The sequence below is a fragment of the Trichomonas vaginalis genome, chromosome I (genome assembly GCF_026262505.1).
Source record: "Trichomonas vaginalis G3 chromosome I, whole genome shotgun sequence".
NCBI classification, from domain to species: domain Eukaryota; phylum Parabasalia; order Trichomonadida; family Trichomonadidae; genus Trichomonas; species Trichomonas vaginalis.
In genome coordinates, this window is record NC_067203.1 from 9,611,547 (window position 1) to 9,630,740 (window position 19,194).

The following is a 19,194-nucleotide window of genomic DNA, read 5'->3' on the forward strand; positions in this document are numbered from 1 at the left end:
ACTAAAACATCTTCAGGGCTAGAAGGCACGAAGTGCCTGGGAACCCCACTTCCTTTTTTTTTTTTTTTTTTTTTTTTTTTTAATGAAATAAATCATTAAAATTAACAATAATTTTAAAATAATTTTTTTTAATCTTTTATAAAAGAAGCTATATTAGATGATGTCAAGATATTCCGCAATTAATTAAACATTGTTTAAATCCTTGAATGGAATCAATGGAGTCAAATCAAAGGAATTAGAAATTCAATTCTTACGAAAAATTAAACTTAGTTATTGTTTATATTTTATTTTTTTATTTTTGTATGAAATGAAGCGATCAAAATAAACACGTTAAAAATTAGGATTCACAAAACGAGGGAAATAAAGGATATATTAGAGGAGGGTGGGTTGTGAAGTTTGCAATAATATTATTTAAGAATTGTAAAAAATTCGCGGAGTTATTAAATGATTTAGATTATGATTGGAAAAATGAATTAAAGATAGATGTTTATAAATTTCTTATACCACATCTGAAGAGAAAAACCTAAAGAACTGATGTTTTCTGAAATATTATGAGAAACGGATTAAAGATTGATGAATTACAATGAAATTGAAAGACTGAAAAAATAAGAGATGAAATAGATTGAAAAAAATTAAGGAATTAAAGAGAAGTCTGAAAAATTCAATGGAAAATGAAGTAGAGGTTTTAATGAAGTTATCCAGCTTCAAGATCAGAAGTTCAGAATCTCATGAAGAAAGAGGTTATAAAAATTATGGTCTCAGAATCAACCACAAAATTTATTAGATGGTGAAATAGACGAAACACTTTCAAGAAGAGGTACTAATTTATTCTGTAAACATTAAGTTACAATTTATTTTGATATATGAGAATACCCCTTGTATCCTACTTTCACCGCCTTTGAGATCCGAAATTCTCAAAAAAGCTTCTTAAAAACGTTGACATATGCAAACTTAATTACGATTTAAGAAGGGGAAGATCATGATATTTACACCAAATTATTATTTAAATAAATGCACAGGTGTGATAAAGTTTTTAGATTTATTAGTATAAAATATCAAAAGAAACCAGTTGGGAACCTATTTAAAATTTGTGGTGATTGTGGTTTCATTATTGAAGATACCAATAATGTTTCATATGGAAAGAACAGCACGATAGGAAAGACGAAGTGGAAGGTCTATTACCATTCGTTAATTAAGAAATATAAAAAGATTATTGAAAAACGTAATAAGCATTTTATATTTATTCATTTTATTTCAGAAAAAATGGAAGCAAACCCATAAAAACATCTTATCATCATTTTATAGCTTTATTCATACATTCCTTTTCAAAGTTGTGAAATTTAAATTAAGACAGAATTAGAGATTTATGTATCAGGGTACGCATTTTGAGTAATTAAATGTATTCGTCACGTCGCAGATGATAAAATTTATGTAGTTTCTTTTATTCATTTTATGGGCTTTTAAAATAACTTTATTTTTATTTATTTATTTTTTAAATTTTTTTATTCTTACATGAAATGAACAAAAACGGAAAAGCTAAATGAATGATAATCATAGCAGTTAGGATAGAAGCGTTATTTAAACGCTTTCTATAACATTCCTGATGTGCTAATTCCTTAAAAACTCGTAGAAGCTATTTAATGAAGCAATAGATGCATATGAGGGTTTTGAACATTTCATTTCAGAAGTGAGAGATTAGCGAAGAATGTTTATGGTTAATTATTGATTTCTTATTATTGTGTGATCCCACCAGAGACGTTGGACTAAATAGGTAGACTTTTCCATTAGTGGAATCAATAATGATAGATTCCAGGAATTGAAACAGTAAATATTTTATTAACACAGAGTCCATGTGGAAAACTTCACGCTGACAGAATAACAGACGTTGAGCACTCATGGCTATAAAGTTTGTCCATTTTGTAAAGAAGAAGTTTTATTCTTATCCGTTTGTGATCCAGAAAGGAAAAACCAAAGAAGATTTTAAAGCATTGTTGAGAAATGTAAAGAAAATAATGCGAGATTAAATTCAAGACAGTTTCAGTTGCAAAAGACACAGCAACCATATGCACCCACATATTACGAAACAGAAGATATATCAGTGGTTATTACCTCACAATTTGTAGAAATATTATAAACCAACAAGATATTATATGTACTTTTGACTTTGAACATTAGAGGACTATTCAGAAGAATTACAACTTCTTGAAGTGTTGCAACTTTGACTGCTTACTTAAAACCATTCATGGTATCATCAACGGTTATAATTAAACGATTAAAACATATACGAGGAATTTTTGCATTAACTTTCGAGTGATTCTTTATTTCTGATGGATTGAGTTTTTTATTTTCAACGTTGTTCATTAGCTTGTTAGAATTCAATATTGAACTCATGAATGAATTAATGAAGTTTCGCAAATGGGGACTTTCTCATTATTAAATGAAAAACAGAAGGAAGGCATTTAAAGGAACATTCTAGATTGAGGGAAATTCAATAAAGTTGAATATATAGGTTTTATTCGGAAAGTTTATAGATGTTAATTTAATTCTTCGTATTTAAACGACTGCAAAATGGAAAAAAAACATCCAATGCTGGGTTATTCTTCACAATTTAAGCAAATCATTGTATAAAGAAACAAACGTTCCATATTGATTTGAGATTTATTGACATCAGAAATTATTATAGCGGGGTGGGACATTAACCAGATTCTACTCAAGATTTTCGTGAAATAATAAACACGGTGTTAAATCCTTTTTCCCCTTATCAATTCATCACATGGGAAAATTACGAAGAAGAATTATATAAAGTGAACCATTCACTAAGATTCATTTTATCAGCATTAACTCAAGAAACTATATCAGATAGTGATTATCAAATATATCTCAATGATGCTTAAAAAGTTTTAAGAATAGATTAGAATATTTTTATTCATTATTGCAATAAAGATGTTGAAATTTGATTGACCAATTCGATAAAATTATATGAAGAACATTTGTTTATTAAAATTGACATCGCTTCATAATCTTTCTTTATCATCGAATTGCTTCAATGATTCGTTACGCTTTAGCATATAAAGACTTTAATCCTAATGAAAAATATCCTGAGGAAGAGATAGAATCAAGTTTTGAATTAACCGAAAAAAGTATTGGAAATATAAAAATTGATCATATAAGAAACAAGATGAAAAAGCAGAAAGAGGTACTAAAAATAATGTTTTTCAATGGCATGATTTTTTCAAATACTATCACGATTTAATCCTTTCATTCTAAATGCAAAATGTGTGGTAAAGGTTTACATATGCAAATAAAACCAACATTGGATAGAATCGATAATGAAAAACCACATACTAAAGAAAAATTGTCAGTTAATGTGTTGTTATTGCAATGTCGTAAATCAAATAAAGATGAAGATGTTCACGTACTCAAACATTAGAAATTTAAGAAATTATGCATTAAAAAAAATTTTACCAATGACTTTAGATTCAGTTGAAGCTTAACACATTCTCCGTAATGGAATTACTTGGTGGTTTATCAATGTTCAAACATAAGTAAATCTAAAGGAATCACACACATTAATAAACTTGCATATAATCCAGAAACTAAAACTGTATCAAATGAGGACACCACCAACATTATGACTCCATTTCTGTTGGTGTTGATTTTAATTCATTATATCCTTTCATCATTTCATCTAATCCTCATGATTTCATTCAATATACTGACCATAAAATGTATTATGCCGGGAAGATTGAATGGTGTTATCATATTGTGATACAGCAACAAAGAAAGCAAAAGCACTGGGGAATAATTAAGAAGAAAAATACTTTATTCGTGGCTGAAGTAAAGGGTCACATTGATGAAAAATACATTATGATTACATAAACTTTTTACCGATAATAAGAAACTTAGATATATATCACAGATGAAAAAACAATTGGCGGTTTTATGTATAATTACATGAAATCAAACAATCTACCGGTTGACCAGAAACAGAGAAATTATAACTCAGTTAGCATCAACACACAACCAATATCAACCATTTTCTTCTTATTATCTTTGGTATCTAATAGACAGATTTCATTTTATCATTGATGACATTCAATCAATTTTAACATTTTTACTAAAAACACTTGTTTTAATGAATTTGCGAACAAATTTTATGAACGAAAGACAAAAGGCTGAATTAGAAGGAAATAAAGGAAAAAGTTTATTTTGCAAGATTTCACTTAATGGATCATATGGTTACGATACAATGAATACACAAAATTACGCAAAGACTAAAATAATGAATGCACAGAAGGCACGCGTTGCATGTATGTCAAATAAGTTTTAAAAACATAAGAGAAATAGGAAGATACATATCAAGTGATGCTTAAAGATAGATTTTATAGATGTGATACATGTTTACAAGAGGCATTCTTCACTTTAGATAATGCTAAATACTGGTATTGTTTTTCATTTATGATTTTATGTATAAATGCATGAATCTTAATCGTTTTCATTTCATTGAAGGTGATACTGATTCATCTTATTGGGCAATCGCTGGCGACCCAAATCTTCCTAACACTCAAGCATTTCACGCAATTGTTACCGATAAACAATTTTATGATAAAAAACATTTTCAAATTCGCACCATTTGATTTCTTCTGTTTTGATGAGAAATTTAAACCTAAATTAAAGAATAAAGCTGTGAAGAAAAAGCACATGAGAAGAAGTTATTGGGTTTAGCAATTGAGAAACAAGGTGATAACATGGTTGCTTTATGCCCTAAGTGTTATACATCAATTCAACGGTTCAATTGATGGAAGTGATTTTTAAAAGATTGCACAAAAAATGAAAGGTGTTAGTTTCGACAAAATAAACAATTAACACCTAAAAAATATTTGGATATTAAATGATAAAGTGATATTTGATGTCAGAATATTAATTTACAACTTAAAACGGGTCAATGACTCGCTTAACAATTGGTAAGACTGCATTAACAGGAGCACACACTAAGGCTGTATGTTTGTGAAAATGGATGTTGTATGCCATTTATTTAATACAATTTAAAATTTTATTTTTAATAAAATGCCACAGAAGAGACAAAAGGAACCGTTAATGATGGTTTTGATACTATGATTTCAAAGAGGTGGGCACCCTTAAACACTTATTTTATTTTTATATAAATGAATAGCGCAGATTTAAAAAATTTAATTTTATGATTTAGTACTTAATCAAAATTTCTTACTTATTATGAATTAAAATCATATCTCCAAAAAATATGATAAAAATATAACGGGGTGATGATGTGGATTATTATTATCCGTATTATAAAAATGAAATTTTGAAATATCATGATAAAATAATTTCTAAAATTAAAGACAAAATTAAAAATAATGAATATACAAAGGAAAAAACTAAATCACAACTTAAACAATTTGAAAGATTTCAAAATAAAGTATTAACAGAAGAAAGATATTGATGAATTATATTAAATTATATAAATCATGAGCCGCAAAAAACAAAGGAACAAAAACAAAAGGTGCAAAACGCCCAGGTCCTTAGACCATAAATGAGCACAAGCTTTTAATTTATGATTCATTAGTTAAACCATATTCAGCCCGACTTTTAAATGAAGATCAACTTTTGGATTCATCTCTTCAACATAAACTCGAAGCGGGAAAGTATATCAAACCTTTATTATACAGCATATTTAAACAAATGAATAGAATACATCCAGAATTAATGAAGGGGGGAATGAAATCCAAAATCAAAGCAGATAAAATTAAACCACTTGCAACACCAAAAACCTCCTCTTCAGTTAATCCTTCATCATTCACTTTATTATATCCATTTTCAAACATTTAAAGAAGCAAAAAAGATTTTAAAAAGGATTTCAAGATATTAAATAAACCAATTGACCCGAAAATTCAACCGTTAAAGGAAAAAATTTAGTCGCCCTTCATTTGCTCCATATCCATATTCATACGAAATCGATCATCTGGAATATTCAAAAGGAAACGTTACTTATTTATTTGCCATTAACATTAACACTAGATATTTATATTGCATTCCAGTGAAAGGAAAACAGAACAGGAAACAAGAAGACTTATACAATACTTACTAGATCATGAAAGAGTAGATAATATCAGGGGTGATGGTGATAAAGGATTTCAGGCAGCTATGGCTCATTATTTCCACAAATTAATTTTTTCTTTTCATCCTCTCCATATACGTTTCATAATAAAATAGTTGATGCGGTAATGAGAACTCTTAGAGATGCGTTAGGGGTTAACGGTCAGATATACTGGGATGGAAATCATGACTCCATCTATACAACAGTTAGTATATTATTACAATAATACATGGCATAGAACTATAAACATGAAACCAGTGGAAATGAAAAATGATATTTCAAAAGAATGGGAATATATTAGAAAGCAAATGGAAAGGTTGAATGATGTTAAACGTGAACAAATTAATTCGGGGCTCATGAATTTTAAACAAGGGGATAAAGTTTTGATTCATCTCGATTATGGAAAAACTGATAAATCAATGACAAAAAGAAGACGAAGATTTGACACAATAGCTGAATTTTTAGATATATTAACGGCAATGCATTAGTTGAAGTTGACAATAAATTAATAGAAATTCCGATTTATTTTTATTACTCCATTATATTTAAATAATATTTATTTTTTTTATTTCGTAAGAAATGAGTGACAACAAAGCAGCCAAGAGTCCAGCAATGAATATAAAAAGAACTAAACAGAATTAAATCAAAAATATGCTATTACAAAAAGAAGCCGCAATGCGGGTGGGGATGATGCCCATAAACTAAAGTAATTGAAAACGATAAAGAGAGGAAAGAATAATCGAAAAATTAGAAACTTACCGTTCAATCCTTAAACTGGGTGAAGCAAAATAAAAGAATTTAATAGAATAAATAAATTGATTGGAAGAGATGAATTTAATAAGATGAATTTTTAAACTCAATCCAAATTTAATTTTTATTCCTCTTCCCGAACCCTTCTGGGTTCTTCTTTCCATCATTACTGCATAACCGCATCTTCTCGGTTTTTGTGGTTTGTTGTTTTTAATTCGTTCTTGCATCATTTTTATCATTTCCTCCCTTGTTATGATTCGTGGTAAATTTTGAGCTTGTGGGGTATCCATTACTTCATTACCTAATTAATTACAGACATAAAATATATTTAGTTCATTCAACGCGGTACCATGCGAATATAGTCACAAATGGTGGCATATAATCTTTACCCGAGCCTGTTGGATTTGTTGTGAAAGTATGGACATGATTTCCTCCTGGTTCAGTTGGTCGAAAAATCTTTTTTGCTGAATTGTTATAAGATGGAGATAAAACGTCATAGCCAGCTTTATATTCTGAGTTGTATAATGGGTGGTCTCTTAATGAGTGGCTATGGTCGCCAGAAAAGTTTGTAGTTCCTGTATGAGTGTGTGGGGGTAAGTTTGCTTCTTTAATTTTCTTCGAACCTCCTGTTTGCTTTGAATATCTAGCACAGTATAAGAATTTATCTACAATCTGCTTCCACGTACCAAAACCCAGAACTGTTGCGGGATTTGTTGAGTTCATTGACGTATAAATAGAACCAACAGGATATAATGTTTGAAGTATTTCATTTTTCATGCTTGTAATCACATCATTTACTTCGACTTCTTTGCATAATTTTCATCAACATAAGTTTTATCTGCTTTAAGGTCTAAACATCCTGAAACCCATCCTGTATCAGCTTTAACTTTAAAAGTCTCCGATGTCCATTCATGATACCATTCAACCTTTTCTTTAATTTATTTATCTTTTTTATCTCAATAAGTTTTATCTGCTTTAAGGTCTAAACATCCTGAAACCCATCCTGTATCAGCTTTAACTTTAAAAGTCTCCGATGTCCATTCATGATACCATTCAACCTTTTCTTTAATTTCATTATCTTTTTCATCAACATAAACCAAATTTGCCTTCTTATTTAATTCACTATCCACATATTCCTTATCCACCTTCTTATTTAATTCAGTATTAACGTATTCCTTATCTGCCTTCTTATTTAATTCAGTATTAACGTATTCCTTATCCACCTTCTTCATTATGTCGTTTAGGAAACCTTCTATGAATTCCTCATTTAAATTAAATCTTCCAATCTTCAAAACTTTAGGAAATGCATTTAATGCGTAATATCTCTGTTCTTCTGGTGGAATTGATGTTATATCATCCGTTATTCCTTTAATTTTTGAATTCATAAATAAAATTTCTTTTATATTTGATATCACTGCACCACCTTTGCAAACGAAATTCGAAATGGTCATTTTTCAATACTATCTCCAAATCTCCATATTTCAACCTTTGCGTTTGTTCTGCCGTCTTTGAATTATATGCATATATGGCGTATGTAATGGTCTGAAGGACCTGGGCGCTTTGCACCTTAAGTTGCTGTTGTTTATTATTTATTACGATTTAAAAATAAATATTTAATCCGTTATCTCATCAGCTATTTTCTCTATTTGAAATTGCCATAATATTTCATTCATAAATTCTAAATCACAATCAAATAGGTCAGTTATTCTAAATTTAATATTTGATAAATCTTTTGAATGAAGAATAAATGAATTCCCGGATAATTGAAACGGATATGATAAAGAAAATGTGTTTAAGTTGATGGATAAAATGTTTTGTATTGATGGGTAAGAGTTAGGGTCTAATGTTTGATGTGAAAATCTCATTGGGGTATTAACTTTATCACATTTGATTAAAATGAAATTGGAACCAGTGTCAGAATACAAAACATCCCCAACATCTTTTTTCAAAATTTAATATCCCCAACAATGAACGAAGCTGAGGAGTACAAAATTTAATTTTCAGCGGGAATTTAATAAGGTTATTTATTTCATCAAGTTCAAAAAGTTTATCGGGTTTTGATTTAAAATTTTCTTCATACCATACGATAAATGATTCATTTAAATAACTTAAAATCATGTTAATATCCCATTTCGCTATCACATTATTTATATACATATCATACGTTTTTTCATGGTCATCTTTAATAAATGATATATAATCTGAAGGGTCTAAAAGAATGGGATTAATTTACCACTCACAGAAACGAGAGTAACATTATAATTCTCACTAACTGTTAAATTTAATTCACAGCTATTATTCGAAATAATATTGATATTGACATTTTTATTACGATTAAAAATATGGTAAAGCGTTATTTTCCAGTGATAAATAAAACTAGAATAAGATTACCTCAAGAATTCATAAATTCAACGAATAAGAAATTCATTCATGTTATAAATTTTAGTGTTTTCAGAAAATATGAGTCAGTGTCATATTCATCAACAGTTATATTTCACTTCTCATTCAAATTTAGTTCAATCAAACCCATATAATGACCATTTCATAAGATTTTCAGATGGTATTAAAAATGTAATTGATAGATTAAAATATGAACAGATTGACAATATCGAATTTTTGGAATTTTGGTTAAATATCCCGATGGAAAAAAGATTGAAGTTAAAGATAAAGCTGATACTATAACAAAAACAATTACAATGACCGATCCAGATAGTGGGGAACAAAAAGAAATAAAACAAACGATAGAAACTGGTGAAAGGTCAATTATTATTGATTATGATTCAAAGGATTATTATTCGATAATGTTAATGCTTGAATATTAAATAGCCTTAACAAAGAATTTTTCAAGTGATTATTTATATTCATCAACTATTTTATTATAAATATCATTATAGTTAAATGAAGTTCAGTTGTTGTTCCGTTCTTTGATATCTTAATTGTGCTAATATCCTTTATAGGATTTATTTTTGCAACTGTTCCGCAGCATGAAACCTTATCATCTATGAAAAATTGAATCTCTAACGTCTGAATCGTGAACATCACAAAGAATGGCGATAATGTGAATTAATGATTCATAAGGTAAAATAATTAAACCGGATTGGTCAATTAAATTTATTATTGAATCATAATTATTAATTATTTATTCACGGTAAATTTTCATTAATTCAGAATTAATGTCTATTTTATATGGGTTCTCGATGTTTGATGAAAGAGGTGGGGGGTATGTTGGATAAGTGGGAATTTCAACAGGTTCTTTACTGGGTTCAGATAAAAATGATTGGGTCTCCATCTTCTTTATTTTGCTCCTCCTCCTTTTTCGGTAAGTCACGAGTTAATAAATTTGGTTGAGTTGCTGACCTTGTTAATTCAGGGCTAACATTAACTTTAACATTTTGAATAATTCGTGATTTATCATCATTTACGTTATAACCAACCGTAATCTCTGCTTTTGCGTTAGTGTTCTTTTGACTAGTGAAACGTCTTCTCATTTATATTCGAATAAAAAAATATATTTAAACTTTTATTTTGCTGGAAGTTTTGAATCTATTATTCCCTGTATTTGTTCTTGAAGATTGATTTTAGCTGGTTCATTGTAATTAATAGACCTAATATATTCATTAATTGCATTCTTATAATCATCTGATTTCTCAAATTTTCTTTTATCTAATTCCTTAACTAAATCATAAGTTAAACCTCGTTTGCTGATATAATGGTTTCTTAATTAAATCTTTGAATGCTTGAGATAAAGCACCTGATGCAATTCTTGCTACTATAATTGTTTGAATTGCTGTTTTAAGTTCATCTTTAACATTTGCGAAAACTGGATCGAATAAAGCAACTTTAAGAATTTCTTAGCTGAAATTTCAGGTCTAATATTTGCATATTGACCATCAAACTGGTTAGAATATTGTGGTAATCCATCCGGTCCCTCTTCAATAGCATTTAATTCTTCATTGAAATAAGAATATGGATTATAACGGTATGAATTAATTGGACCATTTTCACCTTCTCCAATGTATTGTTTAACAGCTTTTCCATTTTCATCAAATTGCATAGGATAACGTTCATTATATGCGTTACGTTTAGGATAATCAGTTATAGTTAATTGTAACCATTTTGACTTTAATATTACCTTGACCATCAGTAACGAAAACTTATTTATACCATCAGGTTTTCCATTTGGACCCGTAATGTCTGCTTCGTGTGCTTCCCAATTTGGACCTTGACAGTTTGGCATATGCTTGAGCTTCTGGTAATGTTAAAACGTTTCTCATTTGTTTAACATCTTTTTGAAGACCAGCAACAATATGAACTTATTCTTTCATTCCATCGGAACTTTCATAGTTCTATTATATGCACCCTTTTTGTTTGTTCCTTGTTTTAATGGAACCTGTAGAAGATTTGCCATTTCTTTCATGTTTAATTATAAATAAAAATAAAAAATTAATTATAAAAAGTTAATCAAATTTAACACTTCCTTTATTTAAATCAACTATTATTTTTCCATGTTCACCTAATTGCTGATATTGTGTGTAAAGTTCATTAATGCTCATTGGTAAATTCACTTGATAAAGCATAACGTTCAACTGTTGACGACTAAACCCACTGAGAATGAAAAGTGTTGATAGATTTGATTTAATGTTTGTGCTTAATGCTTTGAAATATTGAACAGCCATAAAAGAATGAACACTGAATGTGTCGACATTGAGTTAATAACTGATTAAAATATGATTTCTCATTTGTTATTAGTTTTGATTTCACTGCATCATCTAGAAAAATGAGTGAATGCAAAAATTCTCTATCAAAATTTGAAATAGAAAATGTTTCAAATAATTCATCCCGTTGTTTATCAATAATTTTATCCTCTAATCCTTGCTTCTTGATTGTATTATATAATTCTTTATACATTAAAAAGTTTTTTAAATAATCTTCTGCTTCTTTGTGATAAATAAATAATTGGAATTTTGATTAAATGCTTTAAAGATTCACAATGTATTCATCTGAAGGTGGACCTGAACGGTTGATATAATTAACACATGTGAATAGGGGGAAGTGTTAGCAATAATGATAATTTGTTTTTAATATCGTTAATGTTTTACCTTTATTCTGTTTACCAATTGCTGCAGTGATTGAATTTAAGTAACATTCAGAATATGGAATTTTCATTATTTTTCCTTAGATAGAGCATTTCTATTATCACTCAATGCTTCATTAATCATATCATCTATGTATGTATTATATACTCCCGCTAATTCTTCATAAGGGGTGGATGAATTTAAATCCATTTAATCAAAAATAAATTTATAATTTTAAACATTTCTATTCATCAATATTTCATCATATGAACTTCTATACTGTGGTGGTGTACCTGTTGGATGATATTTCAAACCTTCATCCGGTTCCATGTCCAATATGTAGTCCTAGTAAACCAAACCTGAGGAGGATTTGTCACCTTTGAACAGTAAGTGTCATTTTCACCCTGAATGATTGGATAAGCTTTCACTTGTACTGTAACTTGTGAGTTGAAAGTTTCTAATCCATCAAAGAAATATACCGCTCCATCACGTTGAACTGGAATAGTGCATAAGAATGAAGTTTGGTCTTTCCATGTTCTAGCTAATGGCATGCCATCATCATCATTCAGTGGTCTAGTTAATGAGTCCTCGTATTCTTCCGTGCATTCATTACCTCCATCTAAATCAGAAGCTTGAAGCATACGTGTAAAGAATATGTCACCCACTGTGGTCATCGCTTGATTGGGGAAGTTTCTGGGATCTATAGTGACCTGAAGACCTCGAAGCATTGGATTTTCTAAAACCGTTCTTTGCATTGCATTCTTCGGAAATGTTAACACAACATCTGTAACATTATGAAGAAGTATGAGAAATCTGAGCTAATACCTTCAGGAGTGATGCAACCTCCATTTAGTGAACGAACGTCAATATGTTGAGCTGGAATCATGAATGGATCTTCCTTACTAAATAAACGTGGTATTGCTTTAACTGATTCTTCAATTAAACCGTATCCTGGTGTAATGCATTTATCCTCTAAAACTTCCATCTTTGTGCATGAAATAATAACGTCATCAACTGTTGCGTCAGCAGATGTAGCGGCTAAGCTTGTAATTAATTTGGTAGGAAGTCCGATTTGTTGGAATTTGCGATCATATTTATAAACATGATTCATAATCTTTTCATAATTTTCATCAGTTATCTTTTCATAAACGTAATTTTGTAAATCAGCAACTCTTAACGGGTCAACCTGACAAAATACTAAAGTATCCCTGAAAACATAATATTTAAGAATGATATCACCAAATGATTTAGGATAATCATCGAACGCCTGAAATGCTAACAAATCATTTACCGGAATAATCATATCAAAAGTGACATCAACTTCTTCATTTGCTTTCTTGAAAACTTCTGAAGGGTCAATATACTTACCACATACTGAGTTATCATATTTTTGAACATTATTATATAACGAATGAACAAACTTTTTAACTTTCCTTTTTGATTTTGGTTTATATGTTGCAAATGCGAAAGATTCACGGGCGCAATCCATCTGAAGATAACCGGCATCACTCCTTTCGGTTTCTACTTCTAATTGTTTAAAGCTTTGATTTTGATGATTTGTAACCAACGAATAAACGCATGCATTTAAAAGCGGCATCACATGTGAAAGCTTTATTTGAAACTAGAGTTGCTTTAACTTTGCGTTTAATATATGTGTCACCTAATTGATTCACATCATGAGCCGGATTTGTAATTCTTAAATGAGTTTGTTTATCATCAAATATGGAGCATCAGAGTCATAGCATGAACTTTCAAGTTCTCTATAATATCTTCTACCGTCATTCTTTGCGAATATTTCATTTATCTTTTCGAATGAATGAAACACATTTCCATTAATCTGTTAGTGTTTGGCACCAATAGTTAGTCGTCATTTATTAATAAATAAAAAATCAAAATTAAAGATGAAAATGAATTTTTAATTTTAATGAAATAATCAACTATGGCTGCAGGTATATTTAAGAAACTGTGGGATAAAGTAAAAAGAGGAGCGAGTAAAGTTTGGGAAACATTGAAGAAGGGAGCAAATTGGATATTTAAGAATAAAGAAGCAATTAGTGACATTGCTGAATCAATAACACCAAAAGCTGCCCCAATAAGAGAAGTTTTAAATAAAGGAGAAAAAGTTTATCAAAGACTAAACCGATACTAAGATAAAAATAATTTTAAAATAATTTATTTCCACTATCTACCTCCTATTTTATTAAGTATTCCTTCAGCTATTCCACCAATTGCGTTACCTGCTTGTGCTCCCATCGCCGGATTACCTGCTTTAGTACCTAATACTTCACCTATGATAGTTCCTGCCGTTTTCGCTACTGGTGCCAAAAAGTTTGCAATGGGTTTAATAATCTTTTTATGAACCCAACCCGCAGCTTTCTTAATTCCATCCCATAATTTTTTAAAGAATCCTGCCGCCATATCTGATTTAATATTAATTAAAAAAAATATATTTCATCACTTATATTCTAATTTTTATTTAATGATAAATGAAACCGATTTTAAAAATAAATGAAACAGAGGAAGAAATAAATGAAAGTGAAAATGTTCAACAAAAAATAAACGTTGTTAAACCAATTACTGAAATAAAAATTTTTTCATCTGTTGAAGAATTTAATGACTATTATGCTATAATAAAAAATTATTTGAAGAATTGACAACGTGTAAATTGAATAAAATGTTAAAGTTGATGGATTCAAAATTTCAAAAATAAAGGGGGTGGTTAGTTTGAAATCTATTCCTCAATCAAGAATCACCTCATTAATGAAAATAGATGATTTAACAAAAAAGAATAGAAGAGATTGAAGAAAGAATGAATCAAATAATTGATTTCATAAATTCAAATAATCATTAGTTTTCTTAAAGTTCAATGTTGAACTCATCAAATTCTTCTTCATCATTACCATTACCTTTAGCGAGTTTATTTACTCTTTCAACTCTATCTTTTGATAGTCTTGCGTTTAATTTTTTCTGAAGTTTTTCGTTACCAAGTTCTAAAATTTTACATGGATGATATTTAAACCCGTTAAATTCTTTTTCCTCAGTTTTAATCATTAATCTACAAAAAACTTTAGTGAGGTGGTTTTGTTGTTTAAACCATTTATCCTTAATATTTGTTATAAATTCAATATCTGGAATTAATTCCCAAATTTTTGAATTTTCGATTAATTTACCATCAAATGCAAAAGCAATGGGTTTAATATTAAACTTACCTTTATAAAATAAACTTTGTATGTAATCATCAAAATAAGCGTCTACTTGTTTAACCTGGGTGAGAATTGGTGAAAGTTTATCCATTAATTGATTCACAGTCACGAATTTTGATTCACTCATTTCATACAAAATAAAAAAATAAAATAATAAACATAACTAAGTTTTAATTTTTCGTAAGACATGAATTTCTAATTTCTTTGATTATGACTCCATTGATTCCATTCAGGATTTAAACAATGTTTAATTAATTGCGGAATATCTGACATCATCTATATATAGCTTCTTTTATAAAAGATAAAAAAAATTATTTTAAAATTAATGTTAATTTTTTAATGATTTATTTCATTATGTTTGGGCTGAGTGTAAATGTCTTACAATTTTGAAAATTTTTTAAATCTTGATTTATTCAAAAACGTAAGAATAAAAACCGTAAGAATCATACATTTTTTACTTCATATGTTAAAAAAATGATACAAAATCGCTCGATATTGTATGAATTCTTACGTTTACAAAAAAAGTCACTAAACCCATCATATACTACTACTATTATGAGAAACAAACAAAAATGAAAAAGATAGGAATAGCAATGAATAGTGATGTGGGTATAGAAAATGTAAGAGATATGAATGCAAAGCAATCAGTATTTAGGATATTGACCATAGATTTCGAAAAAAAAATGCTGCATATTGAGCGAAAACTATGATTATATTATAAGGCTGTCATTTAAAGCATAATGAAACTATTCCCTTTTCATTTTAATCGAATAAGATAGTAAAGATTTTTGAATTAGCTAGAAACTGATGAGATGTTTTCACAAATCAGATTTTTAATCTCTATAATGCATAATTCGCTCAATATCTCAATTTTGATATTGCGAGATATTTTTGCTATCGGTTTCGCAATTTTGACACAATAGCAAGAGGGTTCTATAAGCATTATTATCAACTTAGAATCTGAATATCATATCAGAAAATGTCGCAAATCTGACATTTACCCGACCAAATAGCAAAAATAATTGAATACTTTTCGCAAAAACTTTAAAAATCGATAAAAACATGAAATATAGATATTAAAGAGACTTTTTATATAATATTCATAAAGATTTTCCAAAAATATGATACCGCAAAATTAAAAAAGTGACGTCTTGAGTGGAGTCAAATGTCGAAATTGCTAGCTAAATGTTTTTTAGCGAAATTGCGTATTGTACGTTTTTTTCGCAAAACGAAACCCTTATGGTATATTTTATAAAAATAAAAAACAAGATTTTATTCTTCTTCTTCCTCTTCTCCCTCTTCGGGATCTTCTTCGTTATTTCCATCCTCTTCGAAGCACATCACGTCACCGATAGGATGCTCTATCTGGTCAATGCTCGGGTGTTCGAGCTGTAAATGCTTTGGAATCAGCTGTTTGATGAGATCTGGACCAATGAAAGACATTTCCTCAGCTGTGAAGTCAAATAGCGGAGGAAGTTCCTTTCCATTAGGTAGCGAACAGTTAGAATCCCTCAATTCATCGAAAAATGGATGAAGTAAGGCAACATATCCGCGAAGTCTGTTTTGTGGATTGTAGACGCATAATTTTGATACAAGATCAACTGCTAATGGATCAGCTGATGCTCTAAATGCACTTTTCCATGGTAATGGTGGCAGCGATGGTAAATCAAATTGAGCACACTGCGGATTCATTGCTACAAGCTGAGAATGTGTAGGGGAACCTAATATATGTATGATAGCAAGTAATTGCTCGGGGTTGCTTTCGCCATTGAACAAAGGCTGACCTAATAACATTTCAGCAATTACGCAACCAGCTGACCATATATCAATTGCACCATCGTAATGCGATGCGCCAAGGATAAGCTCTGGAGCACGATACGGGCGAGATGTAATGTAAGAAATACTTTGTTCGTTAGTTTTAATGAATTTTGCAGAACCAAAGTCGCACAGCTTTAAATGACAGTTCGATGGATGCAAAAGTATATTTAGCGGCTTAATATCTCTATGACAGATCTTTTTGGCGTGAAGATATGCTAAAACTCTTAAAAGTTGGTAAGAAATCAATTTAACTAGAAATGTTGGAAGTGTCTGCCCAACAGCAAGATATTGGCGCTCAACACCTGCAAGGTTTTCTGGAACATATTCAGTAACGAGATTTAAGTAAAGCATTTTAGTGGATTGGGATTCACTCACAAAGTGATGAATGAGCGTTAGACAATTTGGGTGGTGAATTGTTTGAAGAGTTTCTAATTCGCGGGATTTATAACGTGTATCTTCACAAATCTTTTTTAGAGCGACACGCTCTCCAGTTTCAAGGCTATAAATAAGATAAACAGTGCCAAAAGCACCTTCTCCGATGACTTTCTCAATAGTATAGCGAAAGCCGCAGTGATTACAGACACGGCGACCCGCAGAAGTCATCTCAGAAAAATTCTCTACTGTCACATTTACTAATCGGAATTTTGAACACTTCAGAACATTTGTTTACATCGTTTTTGCTAGTATAATTTTATTAGAATTAGCTATGCTGACGTATATGATTTCATGATGCATCATAATCTAATCTATTATATGAGTATCTTTTTCATTTACTGTTTTTATTCACTGAGTTATATCATCTAACTATAGAATTACTTTCGCATAAGCATGGTAATCTATTCGATGCTATATCTGGCAAATACGACTATACTTTCACAGCAATTACATCAATTGATTAATAAAGATGAAATTCGAGTAAATCATGTCTCAACATACTGTAAAAACACTTTGTCAAGACTTCTACACTAATGATTTTAATATTTGAGAGGAAATCAGATTCATTACATTGAAGAATTTAACAATAAAAGAAAAATACCATTGCAAAATTAATGTATATGTTATTCTCTGTATATTTCAACTATTAAAATCCAGAGAGCGCAAAATCTTCGGTTTTGACGGTTGTTTCGGTCGGCCTTTCGATGTCTAACAAGCTCAACGAGATCCGTGTTGCAAAGCTTTGCATCAATATCAACCCAGGTGCTGTCGGTGACCAGGTTACACGTGCTTCCCGCGTTATTGAACAGCTTACAAAGCAGCAGGCTATGCTTGCCCGTTCTCATCGTACAATTCCAAAATTCGGCATCCGTCGTAATGATAAGATCGCTGCCTACGCTACAATCCGTGGTCCAAAGGCCCTCGAAATCCTTAACCGCGCTCTCCAAGTCCACGATTACGAAATTTCCGGACGCTGCTTCTCAATTGAAGGCAACTTTGGCTTCGGCATCAAGGAGCACATCGATCTTGGTCTCAAGTACGATCGTGATATCGGTATCCACGGTATGGATCTTTATGTTGTTCTTGAGCGCCCAGGCAACCGTATTTCCCGCCGCAAGCACTGCCAGTCACGCATCGGTCCAAACCAGCGCGTAAAGCGTGAGGAGGCTAAGGAATGGTTCGTTCAGAAGTTCAACGGCACACTCCTTAAGTAAATTTTGCATACATACACTCTTAGAAAATTATTCTTTTTTTACGAAATCTTCAAGTCTTTAATAATTTTGAAATGACCAAAATAATTTTTTTACAGAATTTGTTTTTAATTCATTTTCCATTAGATATTATGATATCACTAGCTTATTAATACACTTTTGCTTCAGAAAAAAAATTTGTCATTAGTTTTAGTTTTTATAATGGAAGAGAGTTTGCAAATGTGAACAAGTACTTATATGTACATTGATTAGCATTATTTCACAAAATGATCCAAAGCAACACATGAAAGAATACACAGAGATATGAGAATTCGAGAGATTTCATAAAATTATTACCAAAATATTTCTTATACGCCACAAAGTAAATTTTATCTTCTAGTTTCAAAGGTTTTACTTTGAATGGACTCCAAACTCCAATTTCTGTGATGGTCGACAAAATCAAAGTAAAGCTGCCTAAGCTATGAAAACCTCCAAAGTCTCCTACATGTATTCTATGCATATCAACGGATTTCTACATGTTTACTCCTTAATTATTTTTGTTCACTTTGATGGAGATAACTAAAAATAGATAGTTCGTCGCTCCATTT

General features: G+C 30.2%; 2 protein-coding genes and 2 pseudogenes across 4 annotated transcripts, besides 1 other annotated feature; 2 read left to right on the forward strand and 2 right to left on the reverse strand.

Annotated features, from left to right (window-relative positions):
- Positions 1–577: 577 nt before the first annotated feature.
- Positions 578–12,748: a mobile genetic element.
- TVAGG3_0958680 lies at positions 7,199–8,454 on the reverse strand (annotated as a pseudogene). The gene has a single exon. A coding segment is annotated over exon 1 (1,256 nt).
- Positions 12,749–13,879: 1,131 nt separating the features above from the next.
- Positions 13,880–14,094, forward strand: TVAGG3_0958690 (annotated as a pseudogene). The gene has a single exon. A coding segment is annotated over exon 1 (215 nt).
- Positions 14,095–16,413: 2,319 nt separating this feature from the next.
- TVAGG3_0958700 (STKc GSK3 domain-containing protein) lies at positions 16,414–17,695 on the reverse strand (the record flags this gene model as incomplete). The annotated part of the gene is made up of 1 exon (XM_001322449.1): positions 16,416–17,564. The coding sequence occupies one exon, from the start codon at positions 17,562–17,564 to the stop codon at positions 16,416–16,418; it is 1,149 nt and encodes a 382-aa protein (XP_001322484.1).
- Positions 17,696–18,083: 388 nt separating this feature from the next.
- On the forward strand, positions 18,084–18,813 carry TVAGG3_0958710 (rRNA binding; the record flags this gene model as incomplete). The annotated part of the gene is made up of 1 exon (XM_001322450.2): positions 18,101–18,610. One exon carries the CDS (start codon positions 18,101–18,103, stop codon positions 18,608–18,610), a length of 510 nt encoding a protein of 169 aa, XP_001322485.1.
- Positions 18,814–19,194: the final 381 nt, after the last annotated feature.